Source organism: Aplidium turbinatum, chromosome 14, assembly GCF_918807975.1.
Source record: "Aplidium turbinatum chromosome 14, kaAplTurb1.1, whole genome shotgun sequence".
Classification (NCBI taxonomy): domain Eukaryota; kingdom Metazoa; phylum Chordata; class Ascidiacea; order Aplousobranchia; family Polyclinidae; genus Aplidium; species Aplidium turbinatum.
In genome coordinates, this window is record NC_137485.1 from 21,840,294 (window position 1) to 21,856,981 (window position 16,688).

Genomic DNA, 16,688 nt, shown 5'->3' on the forward strand with positions numbered 1-16,688 from the left:
CATTGGATCAACGTTCAACACCAAGTCTATATATGTCTTGAATCACAAATTTACAAAATAAAAAAATTGACAAGTGTTGCAAAAAATCTTACATATTTTTTTCGGACGTTTTAACCAAATTTTATTCAATTATTTAAGACATTTTGCTAAAAAAATCTGTGAATGACTGAAAAAAAAACCTAGCTTGTGATTATATACAATGCTGGTTTGATAATAATTCACTCGTTTCATTTCATCAATCAGTACAAGCTTAAAACACTGTGACTTACAAGCTTGCTCTTTGTTGTTTAGGGTTGGAATAGTGCATGGGATCGTTGGGCAAATGAACATTTTGTTTTGAAAAGCACAGAAGAAAACAAGAAATTGCAAAGGAAGCTGGCAAAGCAAGCCTTAAAGAAATTGTATATATATTAGTTTATACTTGAAATGCTTTATAGAACTGTCATATTTAATGTAGCTTTTCAAAGAATTCTTGTCAAGCTTCTGCAATTTTGTCTTGCTGGGAAATCAATTCTAATACATGTTTGTTGCAAATTTGTAAGCCTTTTGATTTAAAATAGTTTTAATATATTGTGAAAAATGCAAGATAATATGATGGTCATCAAGTACATTTATCCCAGCACAATTTCAGGAGGAAACATCATAGGCGTAGGAAGGTGCATCTTCCAGGCGTGGCAAGTGCGATCAAGAATGACACTTCATCAGGTGATCATTTTTCATCTAATTTATTGTTTCGGGTCCACGTCTTTTAAGCGCTGACAGTTAGGCGCTGGTCTAATAGGAGCGCACACTGTGGCGTCTGGATATTTAGGTGCGGAGCACTGTGGCGCCCGGTCATTTAAGTGCTATTCCTAGTGAAGTCTGTAGATTGTATCAGCTTGGCAGGGAGGGTCGTAGGGCAATGCTTTTCACACAAAATATTATATTGAACAGGAAAATATATTGTTTTGTTAATGCGTGTGCGTTGTTGGTCATGGCTTCAGTGAGTGAAGCTGCTTACACCGGCAATGCTTTTTCACACAAAACGTTATATTATAATTTTAAGCAAAAAGTTTACGTAATTTAGCCTACAGTCTTTTTCATCGAGAAATTCCAAAGTAAGGGGTTGCCTAGTCAGTTTTGACTGCCAATTCCAATGAGTGAAAGAAAAAAAATCCACTGCGTCCCCTTCTTTAAGAAGTCCTCATCTGATAACTGCACCGCCAAAATATTTTTTTTTTAATTAGCCAAAAAAGGACAGGCAAAGACTATGGATTTGCCACCATTTACATTTTTTTGCTTGAAATAAGCTACCTTTTAACCTTGGACGTAGGGATACTTCCTTGGTCATCATGGCAAAAATCCCAAGGCGAGTGTATACGTCCGTGGTCGCAAAAAAGTTAACTAAAAATGAACTCAATAATGTTCGGAAGCTTGAATAATTTATTGATAAAGCTTTCACCAACGCAAACTTGGACTAACAACAAACAAAACAATAATAAATCAATAAAACAACAATATATTTTTCTGTTCAATATAACATTTTGTGTGAAAAGCATTGCCGGTTTAAGCAGCTTCACACACGGCAGCCATGATATAATTTTCTGCCAAGCTGATACAATCTACAGACTTTATTAGTAATAGCACTTAAATGACCGGGCGCCACATTGCTCCGCACCTAAATATCCAGACGCCACAGTGTGCGCGCCTATTAGACCAGCGCCTAAAAGACTTGCTCCCATTGTTTCCGTATGGTACTAGAAATGCATGCAATATCAGCCAAACTTTACTGTCATATAATGATCATGATTGTTGTGTATATTATAATATATATGTATTTTCTCACACGTAATCTGCAATAAATGTTTACAAAACCTTACTAAAATCCGATAAAATAAGCTACTTTTGCAAATATAAACTTACAAAGGTTGAGGCATTACTCTTTAAAGGGATACTAAATTAGGCACATTAAAGGGACATTAGGCACAAATTAAAGGGAAATTAGGCACATTAAAGGGATACTAAAGGAAAAACTTGACTTGGCGATTTTCCACGTTCTTTCTGTTTAACATGCTACCATAAAACGATTTTCAATAAAATTTTGCCCCATTGCGGTCTGACCACCATTGCGCGCGTGCTTTTGTCAGAGCTTTCAAAAAGAGATTGGGCTTGAGCAGCGAAGCGTGCGACTGTACAGTCTGCGTCACTAGAGACTAGCAATCAGCTGATCTCGCAATAACTGTTACTGCGGGCGATTTGACTGTAGGCTATGTATGTATGTACAGTACATTAAAACATCAGATTTCAACATCAAAACATCAGACAGTTTGTTCAAAACATCAGATGTGGTAACATGGTAGGGTTGCAAAATTCCCGGGAATTTTCAGAGCCGAAACTTTCCATGGAAATTTTGGGAATTAAACGGAATTTTGGGGAATTTTCGAAAGCTTTTAAAACAATCTTAATTTGATGTTGAAACAGGAAAATAATGGCCTTATACTGTTTGGAATAATAGTACTATGTATAACTAAAATACTTAAGAACATACAAACACATGGTTTAGTTTAATAACTCCAAAAAGGAATCGCCACCAATCTATTTTTTTAGAAAGAAAAACAAAACTGAGTCAGTTACAAAGTCGTTGTTCTAGTTCAGGGCTACTCAACTGGCGGATCGCGGTCCGAATCTGGACCATCTGGGTGTTGATGGTGGACCTTGAGCTTTTGGAAGAATAACCTCATTGCCACGTTTCAGGGCTTCTTTAAACAGATTTCTACTGGGATGAAGCAATTTTTACTGTTATTATCCTAGTTGCTGGGAAGCTTCGACTCCCAGATTCCCCAATGGTCACTCCCAGATAGTTTAACTTTTGTGGTTGCGTGTGAAATAACTTATTCACCGGACCACTAAAAATATTCAACTTGTCAAACTGGACCTTTGTTAAGATTAGTTGAGTAACCCTGTTGTAGTTGCTGCCAGTTAGCATCTCCTCCTGCTCGGCTTCTTCAGATGATGCACTAATGACCGTTCTGGCAGCATCATTGACTTTAGAGTCAACTTCAATTTGAGTTGACTTGTCTTCACACGGCTCAAACAATGCCAAGTTTGACCTGACTGATACTAGTTTTTTCACCCTTTCATTTGCGAGCCTATTGCCGACCTTGGTGTGAGCGTTCCCAAATATGATCAGTATTTTTTTAAATATTGAAACAGTGTGTGCATAAGCCTTATTCTTAATTAACACCAAATTAGTGTTTATATAATTAAAGAAAATAAGAAATGCTTAAGATAGGTTTTTGATATTTTTTCTAATTGATGAAACATTTAACAAATGTTTTAAACATAACAAATGCCAAATGAAAATTTCCAATATTCCCGGGTCCTTCAAAATTCCCGGAAAGTTCCCAGGAAAGTTTTCAAAATTTCCGGAAACTTTCCACCCATTTACAACCCTATAACGTGGCTTTTGTTATTGCTGTCTTTTGTGACGTATTCTCGAGCATTGTTTGCACTTTTGGTTATTTTGAAAAAAATGAAAATAAATGAAACATTGGACTTTGGGCCTTGCCAGCGCCATTGAAAACAATTTTTTTTCGGTAATTTTTCTTGAAATGTATTCTTGAATGTTCAGTTTACACATTTTAATGCTTAATTCCCGTTTGAAATTTTCACTTAGTAGGCCTTTAAGCTTTTTAAACCACTTTGTTGCAAGTGCTGGGTCAGCATTTTCGCGATCCAAACAATTTAAGTCATTGTAATATTTGTAATAAGGACAAACAAAGCTCACAAGTTACCTTTTTGCATGCAGAAGCCTAGTAAATGTCGTAATGTGTTATGTTTGTGTCATTTTGTGTTTATATTTGCCAATTATGAGCCGAGGTTTGCTCATATGAACATTTTCTAACATTTATTGAATCAAAATCATGTTTTTCATCATGTGCCATCTTCGAGTCGAAGGTTGGCTGTCAATTGGTTGAACACATCACGTTCACAATATTTACTATTTTCAGATTGTATGAGTTTGGTATTTCTGTTTGCTGGGTAGTGGGTAGTTTAGTTAATAAAAATGTTGTGGTATTTTGTTGAAGTCAGACCCTATTTGTTTTTCAATCAAAGGTTGTGCTGTATTTTCATAATTTGAAATTATTGCAATATTAAAGACTGTGGGCCTACTTTTTATAATTTTTGTCTTTAGGCTTATATCTTTGAGCATACAGTAGCCTACTTTAAAGATAATGATAAGGCCTATGTAATAAAATGTTGCAAGCAAATGAAGCAATTCGAAAGAAATACTCAAAATATTGCACTCGATGCGCTTCCACATTTTGACAGATCTACAATTTTACATGTGTGCCCTGAGGCAAATCTTTAAGAAACACTGTGCCATGCTTTCAACGCAATTCTTTTTTTAAGATTCTGATACCAGTGCTGAGGAGGAAAGTTCAATCACAAAAAGGAACGGGAAGCATCTTTCTCTTGCCATTGTAAGATGAATCATACTGTTAAGGTGGCATCATTTTGGTATAATCTAACAACACTTCATACAATAATATATCAGTCTTCATTACGGCACAAAGTTAAAGAGTCACAGTTGTCGCACACCAGAGGCAATTGTTTTTATTTGGAAGCCTGATTGACTTGATAAGAATCACAACTCCTGTTGGAAGCTGGAAAAATGTAAGACGGTCAGTCGGTCAAGTTTATTTTAAACGGCATTTTCTACACTTTTCAAATTTACTGTTGGGTCATTCCATTATAGTTTAACCACTTCCAAGAAAATTGAAAACCTTTACCTCACAGATTATTATTTTGGGATAGTTTAAAGAAGCAAAGAAATGATTAAGAATGCAGTTTACACAATGAAATGCAGTTTAATTTTTTTTTCTATTTGATTTGTTTTTTGAATAAACGCATATTGAAAATTTGCATTCTCACCACTAGTGGCGCCATTGTGCAGTTTAGTGTTTTACAAAATTGATCTAAAATAAAAAAAATGCCTCAAATTTTCTGAACAAAATATCTAATTGTATGTTTCTGAGACCAAAGATTTCGAAACTAAGGTAAACGCTTAGTTTTTGGTGTAAGTGGTCTTGAGAGCATTTTTCATTTGAAGACAGCATTTTTTGGAGACTATTTATTTGATTATTTCTTTAAATTTATTTTTTTCCTTACCCATGCAAACGAAACGGTTTATGTTGTCAACTGACAGTCTAACAAAGGAACTAACTGAAAGAATTCCAAGTCATACAGGGTGACCCAAAAAAAAAACGGGCCCCAACTCTAATTAGGCCCCGTTTCTTAGTGTTTTGTCCGAATGAAATAAAACTTTGGTTATAACTAGTTTATTATGTTCAAAACATCACATCAAAACACTAGGGTCTTTGGCCTTTTTTTCTCCGTTCTACAGCATGTGTTCTAGATGGCCTCCAATTACCTCCGTGCATTTCTTGAGGCGCAGCGCGAAGTTGTCCATGACGTTCTTACAGACTGACTTGGGAATGGCTCTCATGTCCTCCCTGATGGATTCCTTGAGTTCCGCGATTGTTCTGGGTTTCCCTGCGTACACTCTGTCCTTAAGATAGCCCCAAAGGAAAAAAATCTGGGGGCTTAGGTCCGGGCTATGGGGTGCCCACTCAAAATCAGTCTTGAGACTGATCACTCGGCCTCCGAAGTTCTCTTTCAGCCAATCTCGGGACAGGTTTGAGGTGTGAGAACTTTTCCCGTCTTGCTGGAACCAGAACTTGCTCATGAGTGACGGGTAGAGGGTCTGGAGCTCACTCTTGCAGGTTTTGAGGACTTCCACATACCGCTCCTTGGTGACTGTCACTGCTGCGGCAGATTCTTCGATGAAGATTGGTCCGATGATGCCTCTGGCCGAGATTGCAGCCCACACTGTGCGCTTAGGAGAGTGCAGGGCACTGCAGGGGCTTGGTGGCTACTTCAGTGGGTCTGGAGGACCCCCAGAAGACATTTGTCTTGGAGTTCGCCTTTCCATCAACATGGAAGTGGGCTTCATCTGAGGATTAAAGGAGGTTAAGGAAACCTAGTGCCCCTCGATCTTCTCGAGCATCTTGACTGCCATAGCGCTACTCTGCTTCTTGTCTGAGGCTATAAGGGTCTGCATCGTCTGTATTCTGTATGAGTGGCAAGCCCTGATATCGTTCACCAGCACTCTCCTGCAAGTCTCACGGGACATACCGAGAGACTGACTTCGTTTACGCACAGAGCGTTTCAGACTCTGCTGAAGAGACTCCCTCACACTTTTGACCAGCTCGGCTGTCCGCTTCTTGGGACGTCCCGAGTGGCCTGGACGGTTTTCACTGGCAGTGTTGAAGTTCTCCACGGTCCCATACTTCTCGAAGTGGTCCACCCAGTTCTGAATTCTGCGTTTGGATGGAGTCTTTTCACATTCAAACTGATGCATGAAACTGTGCTGGGTTTTCTTAAACGAGCTTGTCTTGTAGTAAAATTTAACACAGTGTATTCTTTGTCCCAACTCCCACTGGGGTCTTGGTGTACTCACGGTCGTTGATTCTGCCATGTCCTATAAAATAAAGGCAATCGGTGAAGAAATAAAGGAGATATGACATAAAGTGTACGCGGGGCCCGTTTTTTTTTGGGTCACCCTGTATAACGCTAAAACCCAGGTTTTATTCTAAACTGCCACTAGGTTTTAACTTAGTACAGTCTTGTTACTCAACGCAACAAACAGTTTACCAGCCTCATTTTTGTAATCACAGATCGATTTCGCTATCACAGCATCCTCAGTGTGATCATGTCAAGAGCAAAAATAATAATAAAATTCTTCAAAAGTTTCAAGTTTAAGGTATTGTGGTGTAACAATGCATGTTATGCCACCATGGGAGCAATTAAACAAATTAGATTTAATCGATTACTACGTAATTACTAGTAAAGAAATATAACATGTAAAATTCAATAGAATAAAAAAACAAACTAATAAGTTTCTTCACTGTAGATTCGACATTCAAGAAATAAGATTAATTTGGAAGAAAAGTTTTGAAGAAACATCCATACAAACAATTATATTTTAATTTTTTATTATTTTAAACCATCAAATGCCTACAGCGTATTGACGGGGCGATGGTAAGATGGACCTGCCTGGTCAAGCTTAAAGACAACATTCAGTTTGAGATTCTTTTATCCAGGCTTATTATTAGAGATATTGGCAAAGTCCTCCAATTGGGCACAATGAGATGGCTTGGTCACGTTGAAACTTTAAAATATATATATTATCTATCTATAAAACAGTTTTTTTTTAATAAATTTTTAAATTTGCAATGCCACCAAACTTAATTAATATTGCTTTGTTACTCGATTTATGATGAAAGCAATATTGAGACTTAGAGACGTTCAAAACACTACTGAACTCCATTTTGACATCATTTCAACAGTGCGAGATGTCGCAACGATATGAAATAATATATGCAAAAGAGAATTTGAAGGTAAACTAATGTAACATAGAGAAAAGAAAAGAGAAGATAGAATAAGAGAAGAGAAAGCAGGAGAAGAGACTTTGCTCTTTGTAAAAATGATTTTTTTTTAGATTGTGATACAGTTTAGTAACATTAGTTTTGCGTTATGGTTATATATTGCCTTAGTGTGCGCGAATTGCAGCGACAAAACCAGGCGAGAAAAATCATTGTTGCGTCATAATCACAGAATCAAATCAACTATTATTGCTTGAGAGTGTTGCAATGAGTGATACAGTTGAGCATTCATTCATTTTCTAATTTTCTTGCTAGTAAATTCAGCAACCGCTGCTAACTGAGCTTCTCTGCGAAGCGGACAGCGACATCTTTCTCTCGCGCCTTTTTATCAACAGTTAGATAAAAATAAATTTCCAGAAATACGAAAGTTTGCTAAAAAATGTTAAGTTTGTTCGGTTAATCATATTTGTGTGAGCAGACGTTTTCGGTTATGAACTTAAACAAGAATCGCTTGAGATTAAAGTTGAGCGACTCCCATCAACGTGATATTTTATGCTTGTCCAGTGTCTACCTTTAACCTCGAACCAGACTTGACCTAGGTGTAAAACTCAAGACGTCAGTTTCATCCTTGACACCAACATAGCTGTGATTTATGATTTTTTTGGATGTGCTAGTTTGTGATGGTTATACGATAAGTTATACAGCCCAACTTTTGATATTTCATGATCTGTATACAACAAACTAATTCGTCGTCGTGTGAGCGTCTGGGGCCGAGGGTCTATCCTTTTACCACCCCAGATTCACGATGTTCCCGGACTACACTGGAAGGCTACTAGAGAGCAGCCAGTCTTTGGTTTCATCATCCATGACACGCAGACCTTCCACTCCGTTAGGTGGTTTGAAGATGGAGCAGTCATTGATAATGTGGTCTGCGGTCTGTTCCTCGGCACCACATTCACAGGAGGAGGAAGAGGCCATTCCCCATTGGTGCATGGTTGAGCGGAAAAGCCGGACGCCCGTACAGAGACGGTTAAGGCGCACCCATGCCTGTCTTGGTAGTGTTAGACCGATGGGGCGTGTGTCGGCGTCGGGGATGAACGAATAGAGTCTGGTGGCGGTTGACTTTCCTTCAGAATTCCATTTATGGTTCGCCCAAGCAGCCGCAGAGATGTCTTGTACATCAGCTTCGTTGATAAGAAGTTGAGGGTGAATGGGTGTCTTGATTTCAGTCGACGGGGGTGCTCGTTTGGGAGAGCAGAGATCTTGTGGTGGAGAATGTGGTTAGGCTCCAGTGCCCGTCGACCGAGGGACAGAGTGGTTTCTTCGCGACGAAGCTCAGCGGGTTGGATGCCAGCGAGAATGGGGAGATTGTCCAGTGGTGTGGGACGCAGGCATCTGGTCACTGTGCGCAGGGCGCTGTTTATGGCAGTGTCGATGTTATGGCAGTGAGCACTGCGGCACCAAACAGGTGCACAGTACTCTGCTGAAGAGTAGACAAGGGCTAAGGCTGCTAAAGGCAAAGTGTCAGCCCTCGCCCCCCAGCTAGAGCCTGCCAGGCGCTTGAGTAGCGCAGCGCGGGATGTGAGTTTCTTGCGCAGTGACACCAAATGGTGGCGGTATGTGAGCGATCTGTCCAGTGTCTCCCCAAGATATCTTGGTTCGGGGTAGAAGGACAGAGATTTTCCGTTGTTATGGACGTGTAGCTCACGATCAGCTTCCTGATTATGGAGGTGGAAAGCTGCTGCCACAGTTTTGGTTTTGCTGAGTTTCAGTCGCCAGTTCTGGAGATAGGCTGAGAGAGTTTTCATGTCCTGGCTCAAGGTGTCTTCTAAATTTTCCCACGACTTTGCGGAGTAGAGAATTGCCAGGTCGTCCGCATAAGCATATTTTGCGGAAACCGTAGTTGGCAGGTTGTGGGTGTAGATGTTGAAAAGAAGTGGAGCCAGGACCGATCCCTGTGGGACGCCGTTTTTCAGGCGTCTTAGTCTGCTTCGTCGTGAGCTACCGGTGGTGAGGGTAAAGCTTCAATTCCTGACAAGTTCCATAATCATATGAACCATATGTCGGTCAGGAAGCAGGCGAAGCAGCTTGCAAGTAAGGCAGCGATGCCATACGGTGTCATAGGCAGCTGTAAGATCTAGAAAAACAGCGCCGGCCTTCTTTTTTGCCTCAAAGCAATCCTCGATATCTTGGGTTAAGAGTGTGACCTGATCTACGGTGGATTTTCCACGCCGAAACCCAGCTTGCTCTTTTGGAAGGAGCGAGTCGATGATTGGGTTGACGCGTGCGTAGATCAGTCTTTCGAGGATCTTGAAAGGAACACAGAGGAGGGATATTGGACGATAACTCCTTGGGTCCTCTGGTGGCTTGTGAGGCTTAAGGATCGCAACTACTAAAGCTCTTCTCCAGATTGTTGGGATTGTGAGGTGGTGCAGGCAGGAAGAGAGGAATCTACGTAATCAGGACTTTAGGGCATGGCCAGCATGGAGCACAAGCTCAGGGCAGATCTTATCGGGCCCTGGAGACTTGTGTGGTTTCACTAGGCGGAGGGCGGTGGCGAATTTCTCTGGGGTGAAGTCTCCAGAGATTGCTTCCTCTTGTGGTGTTTCCACACGCCAAAGGGCAGATACTTCCTTGGCAACAAGGCGGGATGCCTTGCGGTCCTTTGTTTTGTATACCCCGTTCTGCACTAGCTGGGAAGCGATGGCATTAGCAGAAACAGGGCACTGACGAAGGGAGTTTGCTGAGCGCCCAGTGAGGTTGTTGACGATGCTCCATGCTTTGCGGCTTGAGTATGAGAAGTCGATGGTTTGGACAGCTTCGTTCCATCGCTCAAGCTTCTTTGTGTCCAGCCGCTCAAGTAGTCTGGTGGCGGCGGTGTTAGAAGCAGCGCCACTTGTGGCGCTTAAGTAAGAGCGATAGAGAGCTTCACACTCAGAGTCCCAGCATGGTGTATAGCTGGTTCGATGGCCACGTGGTATTGTGGCCTTTGCCGCAGTTATTATGGCATTGCAGAAGTCCTGGTATGCCTCGTCTGCGTTGTATGTTTCAGCCGATGGTAACTTTGCAGCAGACTCATTGGTCAGGAGGCTGTATTGATTCCAATCGGCTTTTTTGAAGTTCCATCGCTTCACCGGTGAACTCGGGACAGGAGCCACAAGTTTTGGGGCGATGATGAGGGACGGCCGGTGTTGGGACCGTGGGAACTTCTCAAGCACACGCCTGTCTGGAAGAGAGCTGTCGACACTCGCGAAGGCCAAGTCAGGGTTTTTCCCTGTTCCCCAGTGGCCGGAGTGGAAACTGGCTGGTTCCTTTGGGTTGAATAGAAGGGCAAGATGGTTTGTAGAGGCCCAATCAGCCAGCAATTCTCCGTCACTGCTTGTGTTGTTGTAGCCCCAGTCGATGTGCTGGCAGTTGAAGTCGCCAGCGTAGAGACTGGGGGAGGGGACCGTTGGAAGGGATGGTGGCAACATTCGCGAGGGTGGGGGCTTGTAGATGTTGACAATGTTGTAGTCTGAGATACATATGCACACCCACTCAATCTCGGCATCAGTTGGAGATTGGTCGACAAACGTCCACTTCAGGCTCTCATGCACAAACGTGGCAGTGCCGTGCTTCCTGCTTAAGGTAGACCCGGCTAGCGTGTAGTTGGGAATAGCTAGCCTTTCTGCAGAAGTGCAGTGGGTCTCCTGGAGGAGGATGACGAGTGCCCGGTTGGTATGGGCAAGCTGCTCCACAATTTTGGTCTTGCTTGTTGTGTAGCCTTCTATGTTGAGCTGCAGAATGGTGGGGCGTCTGAATTTATCAATTGCCCCTTGCAGCTGTGCCGTCCAGGTGGAGGCTCTTTGTTGACAAATTTCGTTTCTCATCTGGTTGAAAGCAGATGGTACTCACAGGATGGGGCACGAGGAGCCATTTGTCGTCCATCCCTAACGAACAAACTAATTAAACCTACATAATGCTTTGTTGTATGAAAATGACATTTGATGATACAATATTGCTATATCAGTTGTCTAAACCAGTGCTTCCCAACCTTTTTAAGTTCGCGACCCACTTTTAATGCAAGTTTTATTGTGCGACCCACAATGAGATATGACATCTTTATTATCGCATCTTTACTACTGGCGTATTGCATTGTTTGTCAATGTCGAGATGGAGTGACGACATTGACAAACAATGCAATACAACCAATTGGTACCAACTAGCTCATAATCATGTAAATTGGCATGAAAAGGGGAAGGCTTACGCTCTGCAGTGGGCTCTCACAGGCTGAAAATGATGATGATGACTACTGGCGTACGTACTGAAATAGTTAATGCAACACAACACATCTAATTGTTACATTGCTGCATAATTGTTACGTAATGATAATGCAATAATTTTCCGATCTAATAGAAAACAGGGTGCACAATTCATGAAAATGGAAAGTCAACAAATGAAGTTGTGCTAGAGTAGCGATGGCGAAGCCGCAGTACTGTTCAAGACCAAACTGCGGCTTGTGACATCCATAATAATGTCGGTATTTTTTAGAAAGTTTTAACCTTCAGTAACATTTAGAAATGCTTCGCGACCCACCTGAAATAGCTTCGCGACCCACCAATGGGTCGCGACCATGGCTTACGTAATACGTATTAAAGTAATATAGTATTAAGTAAGCCATGGTCGCGACCTACCGGTTGGGAAGCACTGGTCTAAACTAACTAAGCTAACTTTGAAAAATCTAAAAAAAATTCTAGTTGTCCAAGACTGGTTCAAAGACATATAATGTAGCCTGCCGTCTAGGCTACGGATATTGATTATAACAAAGACAAGCATTCTTTTTGGATCCAAATCTTATTTGGTAGAAACTTTACAAACTTTAGTTTCCAACTTTCCATCTTTATCTTTTGTTAATCGTCTTCATAATAGAATTTATCTTGCTTTATTTTTTCAAGTTTATTGTTTCAAATGTAATCATGTAATGCATAACACCTCAGGAACCTACGTTTGTTCAACTGTCAAATGTTTATCCATCATTTGTATTATAGAAATGTCGTCGTCAGAAGTCAATAGCGAATGACCATAAGCAGGATGATTTCAGCAGCGGTGATGTCTTTACTGCTGATCTCAGTTCTTGCTTAGGATTCCAGAAAAGACCAAGTTTGTTTGAGCTTCCAGTCATTCTTAAAAAGCGCTTGGAGGAGGATACCAAGATGGTTACCAACAAGTGCATGGTAGGATCAAGATTTGAACTCTATATATCAGTGATTCTTAACCTCTAAGTCGTGACCCTACATTCAATTGCTTTACCAGTTAATTTGTGTCCAGGCAATTGTTTACAATAAATAAATCATTATTTTAATATTTCTAACATTTACATTTCTTGCTTTGGTTTTGAAAATCACTCATACCAGTGGCCATTACACAATTATCGAAAGAGAAATTTCAGATGAGCAGGTTAGATTCAAAAAAGGCAAAGGTGCTCACCACATTGCATTTCTAAGATGGATTATGCAAACAAGCAGAGAATACTTTATCAGAAAAAAATCTTTATATGTGTTTTATTGACTCAAAAGCTTTTGATGCCATCCAACTGAACACCCTTTGGAAATGTTTGGAGGCTATGGGAACACCAATACACCAACACCTGTTAACTCATCAAATTATTATATCGTGGTCAAGAAGCTACAGCTACGGAGAAACAGCTTGGTTTAAAATTGAACAAGGCCACGTCAGGGAAGACCTATTCAAAATCCCAAAAAAATTTCAAACTTTTTAGCTTCTTGCATTGATTCCCATGGTTTTGACTATGAGATATCCAAAAATGACAACCAGTTTGCTTTCAGATAATGGGGTACCCTGCCTCAAGAGCCCTAAGCATTTAGCCATAATCCTGACAGTCAAACTCTTTATTTTATCTCAAACCACTTTCATCTGATGCCCTCACAAGTGAAAAATCAACAATAGAAACAACTGTGAAAAAAGGGTCGTTTTTCCCGGCTATCAGCATAAGGCTGAGCGATTCGCTAACCATGACAGTGTAGCTTCCACGTTAGCCATTCCGACCATCCAATCAACTATATGTTTCTTGGCAGCCGATTGTAGCAAGAATTAACAGCGATAGACACCGTGTTTCGCCCATGAGGCTGCCAAGTCAGTATCGCATCGTATTCTTGCCACAAGGGTATTCGACCGCCGCTTTACCAGTCCGTTTAATTAACTCTTATCTCTGTGGAAAGAAAAGAGCTTTTGTTGGCTAATAGGAAGATAATTTATAGAGTGACCGAGGTCCGAGAGTCAAAATCGATTGAACGGACAATGATAAATTGTTTTTTATTGACGCAGATAATGAAAATAAGTGTTCTTGACTGAATTTGAGACACTAATTTCAAATCTGAAGTTAGATTTTCTTTATCATTTCAAATTTTCAAGATACCAGTAAGCAACAAATTTGATTATTTTCAGTATATACATACAACAAAAATTCGAGAGCTGAAAACAATCATAAAAGTTAACAACAAAAATAATAACAAGCAAAACAATGCTTTCAATATATTCTCAACAATTTCACTGCACTCTTCATGCTTAAATCTTTTTAAGAAGTTGTTAAATACTGTCTTGAATCCAAACCATGTTGCTGACACAGATTCACTATTTTTTGAAGCCATCATCGAGCAAAGGAAACCTGATTTTTTAGAACATAATCCTGCAATAACTATATTGTATGTTGGAGGTAGTTAACTTCTTCTTTATCATGTGTCACACGGCCGTAGCCCAGAGCATCACGCAAGCTCTTGCTCTATCGTTGAACTCGGCCAAATCCTGTGCAAATCCTCTGCACAGGTAGTTAACTGCATAAAATATGTTTATTTGTTGAAAAACAAAACTAAAATGTTATCTTAAACAATTTTGATACCAGATTCGAACTCAACACAACAAAATTGTCTAGAAATGGTTGTTAATTTCTCTTAATTATTATAATGGCTTATTTTGTGCCCATTGCGACAACATACAGTACACTATATCACAGATGGGATACAACTGGAAACAGCGAAGGGAATATAGTCTTCGAGTTAGCTGCTATCCATATTTTGGCATGCCATGAAGTATCTTTGCCAAGAAACAGCCTTGCGTTCTGGAGCGGTGTTGAATGGTTGAACCCACGTTCTTACCACTCAGCCGACTTGTAAAATTTCTTATTAACCAGTGTTATCATTCATGGTATATTATATAGTCTATACCAACGGTGGGCAAACTGCTAGTATGCGGCTCGTCAACATAAATTTTGTGGCTCTTGTATTAAATCGTAATATTACAAAAAAATTAAGATTTATATTTTATAAACATGTTATCAGGCGAATTCAACCAAGCAGTGGCGTACCTAAGGTATGGCAGGCATGGCTCTAGCCATGAGCGCCACATTGATAGAGGCGCGAAAATCGGTTGGTAAAAATTAACATTTGTTACTTACACTTTTTTCAAAATCTAGTTTGCACCAAATACATTACAGAGATCAAAAAGGAGTCTCTCTTTTACTCTAGCCATTGTTAAACAATGGAATTGTGACGTTGCAAAAGCAACATTGTGCCTCTCCTGGCCTTGGCTCATTTTGCGTTCAGTGAGCAACAATTGGAAGTTTCATAAAGTCGCTAAGCAGCGATTAGTTGAAGCTTAGAAGTAGCACCAGAATTTACTTATTCATTTTTATAAGAATTTATAACTTTTCATTAGGCTGTCATTCATTACTACATGTGTGCTTCTCTCTGTTTTTGTTTTATTTTTTGCTATTTGTTTTCTGGGTTTTGTGGCCTTGCTAACTACTGATATATAGCCTACTACATACTTTTTCATTCAGGCACGTTTTAAGACGTTTTGCCATCTTTTCCCGTTCGTTAACGTGCTGGACTGCTGGTAGGTCTATATCGATTTTTGTAGTTAGTATCTTTTTCGTCCCGGACGCGTTAATGATGAAAAATAAAACGATTGATTGATTTATAACTTTGTAAAATCAAAACATCGTGCAACCTTGACAAATGAATACTTGGAAGAATTAATTCGCACAGTATTAACAACTTATCGACCAAATTTTCAGAGATTAGCGAGTCAATTACAAAACTGATATGGATAAACAATCATTGTGTTTTAATTGCTGTTATGTTATTTTGTGTCAACTGATTTTGCGGCTCGCCGGTGTTTATGGTTTATCCGCAAGCGGCTCTTTGAACAACTTTGCCCACCCCTGGTCTATACTTTGTGAGCATGTGCTCGCAATAATTGCTGTATATTGACGCGCTCCCATCATTTACCTTCACAGCTTGTGGAGCTTCCTGCCAAATTGAACATTGTACAAATATTGGAGAACTATGCAAAATACTTTGCTTTTCATGTTGCAAAGCTTCCATCGTCGGAGAAGCAGATGAAAGGCGACAGCCAGACTTCTGACATTATTCCACCCGAGAAAAAGTCAGTGAATTTTTTCACGTTTAATTTGTCTAACACACTGCTTGAACTGACATGGAATGACCCTTTGCTGATGTGCACTTTTTCCCAACTCGAAATCAGTGGTGCACTGTGACTGGTTTGGCACTGTGACTACTTTGGTGTTTAGTAAAGTTTGGTCCTGAAACGTATAGATAAATCTTTTTTACCAAACTTTAGACGACCCTACCATATTTTTACATTGGCTAAAAGAAAGTAACAAGCAAAATTTTAGAAAAAATTCTCGACTTCAAGTATGAAAAACGTAAAATTATCATTTTAATTTTATTTATGTACAATTTTATTTTACAATCTATTTAACACAATTATTCCATATGATGGTCCTTTGCTTCGATAATTTAGGATATTTTTTAGCGAAACTGAACAACTTCATCAACTACTAGGAGCATAGGCGTCGATTTTTTGTTAGAAAAGAAGAATTCTGGTTGGGCGAGAGTTTTCAAACAGATTTCATGGAATATGTTTTGTATATGTTTGCAAATTCGCAATGGTTCAGTCTTCAAAATTAGCATATTTTTACTTCGGCAAAAACGTTGCCGAGGCCAAACGGCAAAAGTTGAAATTGCCTCGGCAATTGCTGTGAACACTTAAGGTGCGTCTACACAACGACTGTTTTCTTGCTTAAGCTAGCAAAACTTCTTGTTTGTTTAAGATAATCGCACTTTGTGCCGCTTACTTTTAAGCAAATAAGCGAGTGAGCAAGTCGGCGAGAAAAAATACGCTCCAGAGCAAAAAACTGAGCGCCTAAGCGAGTTCTCTTGCTTAGAAATGTTTTCGCGGCAA

The 16,688-nt window shown here is 40.0% G+C and overlaps 1 protein-coding gene across 3 annotated transcripts in view; it reads left to right on the forward strand.

Annotated features, from left to right (window-relative positions):
* LOC145783189 (MSL complex subunit 3-like) overlaps positions 1-16,688 on the forward strand; it is a 56,678-nt gene that overhangs the window by 16,394 nt on the left and 23,596 nt on the right. The window contains exons 3-7 of one of the 3 annotated variants that reach the window (XM_082594987.1): positions 292-401; positions 632-705; positions 4,393-4,463; positions 12,455-12,640; positions 15,721-15,869. In XM_082594987.1, coding sequence (XP_082451113.1) covers positions 292-401; positions 632-705; positions 4,393-4,463; positions 12,455-12,640; positions 15,721-15,869 — 590 coding nt within the window. The remainder of the gene's footprint in view (positions 1-291; positions 402-631; positions 706-4,392; positions 4,464-12,454; positions 12,641-15,720; positions 15,870-16,688) is intronic. The other 2 variants (XM_082594988.1, XM_082594989.1) reach the window with 2 other exon arrangements.